This window comes from Physcomitrium patens, chromosome 12, assembly GCF_059467195.1.
Source record: "Physcomitrium patens ecotype Gransden chromosome 12, ASM5946719v1, whole genome shotgun sequence".
Lineage (NCBI taxonomy): Eukaryota > Viridiplantae > Streptophyta > Bryopsida > Funariales > Funariaceae > Physcomitrium > Physcomitrium patens.
The window spans coordinates 8,152,501-8,162,979 of record NC_143421.1 but is presented as its reverse complement, the minus strand read 5'-3'; the positions used below and the strand labels follow the sequence as shown (position 1 = coordinate 8,162,979).

General features: G+C 40.8%; 1 protein-coding gene across 17 annotated transcripts in view; it reads right to left on the bottom strand.

Annotated features, from left to right (window-relative positions):
- Positions 1-666: 666 nt before the first annotated feature.
- LOC112289580 (condensin-1 complex subunit CAP-D2) overlaps positions 667-10,479 on the bottom strand; it is an 11,100-nt gene continuing 1,287 nt past the window's right edge. Inside the window, exons 1-22 of one of the 17 annotated variants that reach the window (XM_090254787.1) lie at positions 10,456-10,479; positions 9,810-9,891; positions 9,308-9,563; positions 8,905-9,068; positions 8,210-8,708; positions 7,620-8,066; positions 7,187-7,435; positions 6,767-6,958; positions 6,374-6,662; positions 5,646-6,067; positions 5,256-5,432; positions 5,066-5,133; positions 4,546-4,768; positions 4,295-4,394; positions 3,820-3,938; positions 3,670-3,727; positions 3,230-3,381; positions 2,854-3,106; positions 2,211-2,546; positions 1,933-2,063; positions 1,565-1,648; positions 667-1,246 (exon numbers count right to left, since the gene is read on the bottom strand). The exon at positions 10,456-10,479 is cut by the window's right edge and continues 1,287 nt beyond it. In XM_090254787.1, the coding sequence (XP_090110913.1) occupies positions 1,223-1,246; positions 1,565-1,648; positions 1,933-2,063; positions 2,211-2,546; positions 2,854-3,106; positions 3,230-3,381; positions 3,670-3,727; positions 3,820-3,938; positions 4,295-4,394; positions 4,546-4,768; positions 5,066-5,133; positions 5,256-5,432; positions 5,646-6,067; positions 6,374-6,662; positions 6,767-6,958; positions 7,187-7,435; positions 7,620-8,066; positions 8,210-8,708; positions 8,905-9,068; positions 9,308-9,563; positions 9,810-9,891; positions 10,456-10,479 (4,349 nt within the window). In that variant the 3' untranslated portion in view covers positions 667-1,222. Of the gene's footprint in view, positions 1,247-1,307; positions 1,445-1,564; positions 1,649-1,932; positions 2,550-2,737; positions 3,107-3,229; positions 3,382-3,669; positions 3,728-3,819; positions 3,939-4,294; positions 4,395-4,545; positions 4,769-5,065; positions 5,134-5,255; positions 5,433-5,645; positions 6,068-6,373; positions 6,663-6,766; positions 6,959-7,186; positions 7,436-7,619; positions 8,067-8,209; positions 8,709-8,904; positions 9,069-9,307; positions 9,564-9,809; positions 9,892-10,210; positions 10,353-10,455 lie in introns of those variants that run through there. The other 16 variants (XM_073537669.2, XM_090254786.1, XM_090254788.1 and 13 more) reach the window with 16 other exon arrangements.

Here is a 10,479-nt window from a genome sequence, read left to right as displayed (position 1 = left end):
ACCATGGGTCTACTTCATGGCGTAGCATCTAATTACTATGTTATTGCAGAACTGAATCAAAATCAATCTAGGGAAGGATTCCCGCTTAGATGCTTTCAGCAATTCTTCGTGCTTTTTCCATTACATGAATAATCAACAAGTTGCATAATCTCCTACTTTGAATCATTACTTAAAGGACAGCTTCAGCTGTCAAACCATCTAAAATGTGTCGTTTAAGCCTTTGTAGGCTCTTTACAGGCACCTACCACATGTTGGGGTCGAAGACCATGTAGAACAGATTCAGCACTCATAATGCATGAAATGAGAAATGCATGATGCATCGTGTTTAGTGTAGGGCCGAAGGCCATAACATCTTATTTTTTATGATCTTATAATAGAAAGAAAATAAAATAAAATAAACTATTTGAAAGTAATTATCAATAAATAATTCATGACAGGGATTAAAACGGTTAATTAATCAAATTTGAATAGCATTTTAATGTAGAATAATTCAAAGAGGGTGAGAAGATTCAAATGAAGAACCATGCACCCCAACAATGGATAAATTGAAGTACAACTCATATATCATTTCTTGACATGGCAGCTAAACTTCTGGCACAAGGTTTCGACACCAGTTGAATACCTGACGGAATTCTAAAACACATTTGAGTAACAACGACGGAGTAATACTGGTGAAATCACAGATCAATAGAAGGTCCAAATTTAGGTTTTATGGTGTGCCTGACACGAGGTACCCGAAGACAAAAAGCACTGCAGTAGACGCCCGACGCAAAACATAGATAATAATTTATATAGCTTTAAATCTGTCCAGACTAATCGTAACACTTTCAACGTTCTCTCCAACAGTAGAGCTTCTACGATGGTGTGAATAATGAGGTCCCATCACTTCGCTCACTGCCAGGGAAGCCATCTGCCAACAAGTGTTTTGTAATCGATCTATCAAGTGTAATGTACAGAGTAACACGTGCAAACACAAGGGCGACAAAGAATCGCGATCCAAATATGTCCTTCTGTACGGTGACCTTGAGAACCACAAGCTACTTGTCCGGCTTCCGCTTGCAAACCGTCGTGTGCCTTGCTGGTTTCTGTTCTGCTCATGACAAACTGTGACATGATTTTTGTGGCAGCCTCTGACGGTTGTTCGCAACTTCGGGACTGGTCAGCGTCACCGTCAACCAGTAGGCTGTGCCCCTGCATTCCACACCAAGAATACCAGACTGCGTTATGGTAGTTCTAGTGCCTTGACCTGAAAACATCAGAACAGGTAACAGAGCTTAGAGAGCATTTGCCAGTGAGTCGTCCATAACTTCCAGTTGTTTGAGACGCAAGGTCACCAGAGCCTCCTCTTTCTCTCCGAACTTATGTTTTCCCTTTCCTCGCCACCACTTGCTTACAGTTAATGACTCTGAAGGCTCTCTTCTGACAGGGCCCAGCAAAAGGACACCTGCAGGGAGAGTATATGATCGTACCAGCTGTGTGGTGAAGTCAAAGTCCTTGAGCTAACTTACTCCTAATTTCAAAAGAAAACCATCGATGCCAGGGTCCTAGGCTTGATTTGAATTACCTTTTCGTTTACACTGCCTTCCAGTTGAGCCGAGGCGCTGGACGCTCTCCAAGAATCCCCCTTCATCTCTTGCTCGCGTACATTCTGCAATGTTTTAGGTTGCGTCAACGTTTCGAAGACAAATCGCTAGAACATTGATCGACTCCTCTGACCACACCGATTTAAGGACAATCCGAAGAGCCAGATTTGCAAAACACAAGGGAGACAAAACCGTGGTCACACGTCAACCAACAAATGAACGGAGAACTCAGAGAAGGAAATGGACATTCTACGAGTGGGTCACGAGAAACCAAATGAAACATAATGCTGCCAAGCTGTTTGTATTATCAACTTACTCTGCCACTACCCCAAACTACCCCAAAGCTTACCACCGCCAGCAACCTCGTTTGATTCATCACCCTCCTCCGAGCAAGTGGTGGAAAATTCGTGGAACATGTTCTTTGCGGTGTTGATGTACTTCTGTTAGTTGCAATTCTGCGGATGGGTTTTTTTCTTTTTTCTGCAAGATGATCTTCTAGGAAATTCAGACCATGGATACGATTATTCTGTTTGCGTCCTTCATTAGGATAGAGAATACTCTTCCTTGAGGATTTCTTGGGCACACTGCAGTAACTGGAGGCACCATGTGCAGGTAGCTGAAAATTACCTCTGCTCTCAACCTCGTTGTGCGTTTCGGTTGCGTTTGGTGAAATCCTTCCAGAAGTATTTTTACCGACGGTATCAGCTTCTTCATCGTTCATCTTGTCAATTAATTTTAGACTGGTTTCCAGTGATCTTGCCCTCGTCACATCAGTATTAGATTTAGGGTTTTCATTAATTGCTGAAGTTGTGTCAGCAGTCATATGCGAATCATGAGATCTTAAATATTGCTTCATACGTTCTTTTGCAATAAGTTCTTCTGAAAAGTATGGAGCTTCCAGGCGGTTTATGCCAAGTGTATTAGTTTCGTCTTCTGCAGTCACGCCTGCGTTTTTATTAGTATCTGCTGCACACACAACCCAATTCGATTATAACACCGTGATGAGGGCTTTTTCTAGGCAACGGGATCGAACGTGTAAAATCTAATATGAATGGAGAATATAGTGGTATCACTTAACAAGCAAACCACGAGCTAGTGCAGGCTTGAATACGTTACTATGTTCCACAAAAAATTGTTGTTGCGCCGATTATTACCCAAAAGGCTTGACGCTGTCAGCCGAATCCAATCTTGTCAAACGACAACAGGAAGTCTCGGTGCAAATTGGGAATTGTGGATTGAGGGTTGTGAATCAGCACCAATTGATACTCACCGATGTTTCCTAACACTACTGTTGCACCAGCTCTTGAATCTTCCAGTTCACATTGCTCTTCGAAACCCCTGCCACCCACGTGTTCATTACACTGAGTATGAAGACTGCCTGTTGACTCACAAGCGCTACTTCGATGGGCCTGAGCGTTCCGCTCAGCCAAGTCATGCTCTTTCCTCTCTTCGTGAAATTTACCAATTCTGGATTCAAAGTCATGTGCCATCCCCTTCACTTCTGGATTTGCAGATTTCTTTGCCTGTTACCACATGATTCATCCACAAAGTTGAGAATTTTACACAGAAGTTGAACAATATGCAGCGAAAGAATATTTTATCAAGATATAGAATAGCACTAACAGTGCAACCGAAAAGTATAATACCTTAGAAACTATGCTTCTGAAATGCTCCACAACCTCCTCCTCGCCAAGTGCGTTCTGGAATTTTGGAATTAATTCAATTATCCTCTTTAAGCTCTTGTCCGTGTAGTTGAGCTGCGCCATGCAATAAGATAGGTCCGTCCATAGCTTCACATCTGTATAAATGTGCGTAGAATTCGCCAGGATTACAAATATCAGCCGTGGCTGAAGTGAACATCTTTTTTACTAACGATATTCGGAATCTCAAATAAGCATTTATTTTGTAGCGTAGTATTGATAGTAGTGAAAGCTATAAATGATGATTCTACAATGGATTTCATAAGTAAACAGAAAAATAAAACGATCTTGTCAGAGTGCGCCAACTACGTGAAACCATCTCATATGAGCCGAGATCATTGGCCAGAAAACACAAAGAATATTTCTCTTGAATGGTCAAGGCTTACCAGAAGTGCCCGGGAAACGTTGACACAACTTTTCAATTAGAGCCTCCTTTAGCCTATCCTATAAACAAGCCAAAAACTTAAAACGTTACACTTTCCGAAATGTAACAATCAAAATTAAACCATGTGATTTGTTTCCATCGATTTATGTACCTTAGTGATTGTGCTGATAAAGAACTCCACAACATTACGAAACGTGTCCTGTGACAGTTCAGAGTTACAAGAAAGTCGGCTGATAATGTCGGGAAGATGGTTGTAAATGGGATTGTTTCCTGTGCAATCATTGAGAAACTCAGTAAGATTATGTGTTGTATTCATTGCTTGGTTAGAATGTGAGAGCATTGTACACTGCAAGATTTTCATCTCGCAGTGAAACATGAGCCTTCGACAGTTGTGACATAGGAGATTACTAGAGTGATGTTGCAACGATGTCTCTGAGAGGTTAAAAGTCGGACAAAAAGAGGCATTTTTGGGGTGTAAACAAAAAATGCTTGAGACGCTGATCACATCATTATTCCACCCAAGAAGCTTGTTTGTTGACTGCAAGTGTTTCTTCCAGCTCAGTAAGAACATTCTGGACTGCATATCCTAAATGAGTTCTCACTGGAAATTGGTTAATCAAATTCACCCTTGTTCGCAAGTTCTTGAACAAAGAGCTTCACAAGATTTCGAATTCGTTCATCCTCGTCCTCCAACCGCAGGACCATCTCACAAATGTGTCCATTCACCTATATAAGAACATCATTGTTACAAATGGAAACTTTGTATGTAATTATGTATTTATTAACACAAACGAAAAGATGATCAATTGTTCTTCTAAAGCTATACAAAGTCGGAATTTATTATATACAGGCAGAGAGTGAAAGAAAACAGCGGTACCTTGACTACATCATTGAGGATGAGATGAGTCAAAACAAGAACTGCATTCTTCCGAACCTTTCGGTCTTTGTCATTTAGGGGAGAATACATGTGCTCAGTCCACGGCTCTAGCACGTTAGGAAATCGAAATGCCAAATCGCCTAGAGCAATAATACAATTTGAACGCACTGCTGAATCCCCCGAACTTTGTGCTACTGTGAAGAGCAGTTGCAAGTTCTGGTCACTGCAAGGTTTAGAGAAGAATGATTGGTTACTCTATTCAAGGTAAGTCCATTTTAGGTCTATCATAAATCACCGCTCAGCGACTCAGATCTGAGAGATATTCGAGAAAATTGAACACGCCAAATTTCAACGAAATAAAACAACAAAAAACAAAATTCGCTAAGAAAGACAGGGAAGAGGAGCTTAAGTAATGAGAAGGATCAATCTGAATATTCCCACAGGTTAAGAAACACTAAATTGCCAACTTCAACGGAGAAGAATTAATTTAGATCATATTTCTATAGAGTGAAGTACACACCAGAAGTCCCCATTAATAGCCATAAGTTTGCAAAGAGCTAGCATTGCTGAAGACCCCAGTCGCGGATACTGTGCACAAAGACAACGAATACAGAAAGTATTTTACATCGCATCATGGAGTCTAGTTTATTGACCAAGTTAGCTTCCGAGTACGATAATCAAAAATAGATCTGTAAAGCAGTTATCTTTACCTGCTGCATGAGACCCGAATTACGACAGATTTTGGCGACAATGGGAGCCATATCATCTATTAGAAACTTTTGACTTCTATCACCAGAAATTATCTCGATTGCAGTCCTCTCCAGGAGGGAATCTATTCTTGCATCTTCAGAAGCTGCCATCCCAAGTTCTGTATCAATGTTCTCAACCTGTAACATTTCAAAATCGTATTAAGTTAAGATACGTAAACCTGTTAAGTTAAGATACCTACATCTGTGGCAAAGTAGATGTTACTACTGTGAGTTATTGGGTGAATAAAAGGATAATCCATCAAATATAATTATTGAAATAGTTGCTCCTCATGAACATTAATGCACTGAAATTAACTTGCAGAGCAGCGGCATCTAGGTTTCATCCTTTACTTCACTGCTGGCCAGTCGACACGAAGTTCCGCCATCACTAAATTGTGCAGCAGCTACCGTGTCTGCTGCTGCCTTCTCCTTGTCTGCTATTTGCTTTCGTAGTTTGCGCACACATGATTCGACGTAAACAAGATGCTTGAGAGCGATGTGCGCTAATGTGAAGAGGAAGCGACTAAGATGAGATGCTCTGGGTTCAATCATATCAAATCCCACTCTTAAAGGACTGACAGGAACTCCATTATCCGAGGCCGTGGGTACCCCCCGAGACGAACACTCAATATCTATCTCCTGGAAGGTGCCGAACACTGACTTGCAGAACTGTAGAAGAAGTCCTGAAACTAACTTTTCAGGAGTTGGATGAAGAGCATAAATTGCATTGATAGCTTGTTCAGCGGCTGAGTACCAGACCTCCTCAGACAAACCTGCTCAAGTTAACTTATGATTGAGGTGCTGCCACTAGAGAAGTTTCATTAGCACAAAACATTGGCGCGTAAAATACGCAACTGTAACGAGTTCACTTTGAGACTGCTAAAATAGTGACCTCAAGGTGAGCACCCTGAATTCACCTGAAATATCCGTGTAAAATCCTATTAATGGCAAAATGTGAACATGTATACATTCACGTTGTAGATTGAAATCTAAGAGCTCTCTCAACAGACATCTCAGACACAATTTAATTGTTTGTCTAATGTATCTGGAGGCAACACAGAAAGTTTGGCTAAACCCACCTGGTCCTATGATTAAACTGGCTAAAACACTGAAGATCTTGTGATTTGGTCCTAGGCCAACTCGATCAGCATCTGAAAGACGTTGTAGTGCAATGCATGCATATCTTGCAATCAGGGAATCTTCTCCAGCACGTCGGCTCAAACAGATACAGATCATACTTTTAAGTTGGGAGCTTAAAATTTGAGGTTTTGACCTAGCAGCCATGCACAAAACAACCAAAGCCCCCCGACTCTTCTGAGGGGTAACATCAGCAGCATTGAACGTGAAATAGTTCCAAAGAGCTGCCACCTGCAAAGAGCCATTCTCTCAGAAACAAAAATCTATTGTAACCATAAATAAAAATTGAAGTCTTGGATATCAAAGGAAAGAAACCAAAGTTAGTGCCTAAATACCGTGCTTTGGGAGATTGTCCCATTTTTCGTTAACTTCATCACGATTGCTTCAATACAAACTATATCCCCAATGCTTGCATCCAGTGCAAGTTTCAAAAGATTTTGAGCTGTTTCAGATGGACTTGGTTTCATGTAAAGAGCTGCGAAAGCTCCCTCAACAGCTTCACATACACTTGGCTCCTGAGAAAATACCTACCATAGGCAAGAAGAAACACCCACACACACACACGTATATATATATATATATGAACACCATAGAAAATCAACTGATATGGACAGGAAATGTTTAAGGGAAGATTGCTTCAGCATGTATACTCGGAATTGTATTAATTTACTATTAAATGATGTTGAGATAAAGTTTCAACCAACAACAAAAACAGTAAAAAACTAATACAAAAAGCGGTAGGTGAAGGAACATACAAGGGGTAACATTTTTAGTAGATTCATTTGGGCTCCATCAATTTCAAACTGACAGGCCAGTACCAGTAGCGTTATTGTATGCTTCACATCGTCTGAACACGATGAAGCAAGAAGCTGCGCAAGCACATCCATTACTCCGACAATACAGCAAGAAAACTGCAATCCTGACTCCAGGGAAGCCACCATAGCTCGGGACCGTTCTAGGCCTCCTGTATCTGTTGCATTGGGTTCATGAGGTTCAGGCTGTATCTGTGCAAAATTAGTAGATTTTGTGAGAAAGTTGTGTGAGGATGGATGGAGCTTCGATAGTAATCAATATCCCATACAAGCACACAAAGAAGGTTTACTACTGAAGAAAGAGAACAAACTCAAATCTCAGAACCAAATGCAATGCAGTATCACAAGTTGTGTAGTTCAATTTTCACAGGTGCACCTGAGATGGATCGGTGTGATCGAATTGCGAGTTCGGGGTGCCTTCAACCTGATCACCATTTACCTCTTCTGAAGCTTCGTCCCTATTTACACCGACACGATTCTCTGGTTCAACCAAATGAGGGTCTGCCTCATTGAGGTTCACGTATATCGAAGTCATTTCTTTTAATTTCTCTTTGAATTGTTGGATTGTGTATTCAAATTGGCTAATTCGAAGACTTGGACCAAAAGGATTGAATTGGAGGAGAGTAGTCAATAATTGAAGAGCACTTTTTCTCACGATAGCTGCTTTATCTTCCAATCTTCCAACGGCAACCTGTACCACCGAATTCCAGTGACCAATTGAAATGGCACTCTCCACACAAAGTTTTGCCCACGTTTGTAAGACTTTGCTGCGAGTATACGAACTTTTATCTCTGGCACGATCCAGGAGAATATCTATCATTCCCTGTTCAAATACGACAAATTTGTGTTATCAGCAGGATGATCAAGATGCAAAAATCTGATGAAAAATGAGCAGCAAGAGAAAACGCCTTCGTTCAGGACCAGCAAGAGTTCTTAAACAAGAGCTTCACCCCCATGCAGACTCACTTGCTTGCAACGGAGGAGGGTCATCTCGTCCCCTGCAACGTCCCCAGAAGAATCCTTGGAAGCCTTCGCCAGCAGGGTACCAATCACTTGCACAATCGCATTGCGCATTTTGTAAGACTCACCATTCAGGTGAGGAGTGATAATACTGAGATTATCAGTCATAAACCTCGCCATACGCTCTGCCATTGCCACTAGAAAAGAGCTTACACTATCAGCTCCAAAATTATCACGCTTTAAGTCTAGGGGATTAATGTGACCAATCCCTCTTAAAATAGACATAGGGAGGCCTCTATCGTGATACTTTTCTTCAGCCATGGAAACAACTTCTGCGAGATGAACTGAAAGATGCTCATACTTGTGAAGTAGATTTAAAATAGTAGATGTCACTGGTACGATATAGCCGTATTTTGCTGCGCAGGCGGCCAGGATGTTGCACAGGGCATCTTTTAGATCCTTCTCCTTCGTATACGCTGAATTTTCTAGGAGTAAAAAGGCAGCTCTGCAAACTCATCAAGGACCATCAATTAATGATGATAGACTTATCCATCATAGCCTACTCTTACCACAGCCTTCAGAATTTTGAGAGCATGACTATCTGTGAGGAAATGATATAAATTTGGACATAACAGGACATTTCTTAACATAAACAAGTCAATGTCAACAGTTGCACAAGTTAAGAAGGTAAGCAAACAAACTCGGCGAATAAAGCGATGAAATCATTCTCAGGTTGTGACATCGAGTAAAGGTGTCGCAAGTCAATTTCCACAGTGGTAGCAAGCAAGCGAACAATACGCGTCCTAGGGACATCCCAACTCCACTTAGCAGGCACAGGTTCCTTTCGAGGATGTACCTTCTTACCCTATTCAGAAGCAACGCCAGAGTAATAAGTACCACATCTCTAATGAATAAAATTAACTCACGAATAAAACATACTCCTGATCAGCAAAGAAGGTGAAATACTTACTAATACTCTCCTGATAACCTCAAGAATCACAAAATAAAATCTGAAGGAAATATTATCAAGGTGCAAACCATTCGTACATATCGAATGTGTTTTCCTCTATATCTACGACAGAACTTTGACGGTTGGTAGCATACCTTCCCAGTAGTAGCCTTTAGCACTGGTTTTACTTCTGCAGCTTCTTCCATAATGAGAACACACTGCAGGAAGTAAGAGTATATTTTAAGTGCATTCCTATGCAAATGCATCTGCTGCAGCATGTATGCAGCATCCTCTGTTGACTCACTCGATGCATGAGATTGTGCCGTGATAGAAGTGATAAGGACTGCTAAGTTGGAACACAGGCTCTCAACCAAACTCCCTCTCGCGGATGGCTCTAAAAATGGAAAACCTCTGCAATTCAAACGCAGAAAAACTTCATTATAAAGGAGCATGAGGAGTTCACTCAAATGTGAGAAAGTAACAACGTACTCCCACAACGCGCTTAAAGTAAGCTAAAGGAAAACTTACGCCTGCCAACAGAATTTATTTAGAAATCGACCAAAAGTGAGAAAAGCGTACACGGGCTAAATAGGTACACCGTAATACAAGTGAGAAATAAATAAATAAATAAATAAATAAAATCATGGTAAAAGTTACCTTATGAGAGAGTAAACTTTATCAAAGACATCCTGCTCCTCAATACACCAAACCTCCTTGTCCACCAACTCATAAGCGACATCTGAAAAACGAAGGCCAAACCTTGGAACGTCATTTTATTAATATCACATAGTGAAATGCAAAATCTCCCATCAAAATAACCTAATGATTTATAAGAAGTGCCTATGAGCTTGTGGAAGCGAATCATAATACAACTTAAGCTAGTTCTAGTCGCAATCAACAGCAACTTGTCCTGAAGAAAGGTTCATACAGTTTTCACTTTAAAGTGAAAGGGGAACTTTCTGCGGAACCAGAAAGTATGAAGAAAAGAATAAGTGTTTCTGAACATTTGTCACTTCATAGCATATTGGTTACAGGAAATCAGTATTGTATTGCAGTACATTTACGTGTATTCTCTGATCTCGTAGCAATATGTTCAATTTCAAGTTCTCTGTAATGCCCGCAGAAGAATAACAGACACAGATTGCTCTTCGTTGTCCCGGTTTCCTACTCGGATGCCGTTAAAAGATAACCGACAACATTCTGAAAATATCCGAACATCCCTTCTTAACTGTTAAACGCACTATATTAGAAGAAATCCACACAATCAAATCAAAGCTTTACAAACTTCTTCACTAACATGTACCTTTCACAAGTTCATCGACCTCGG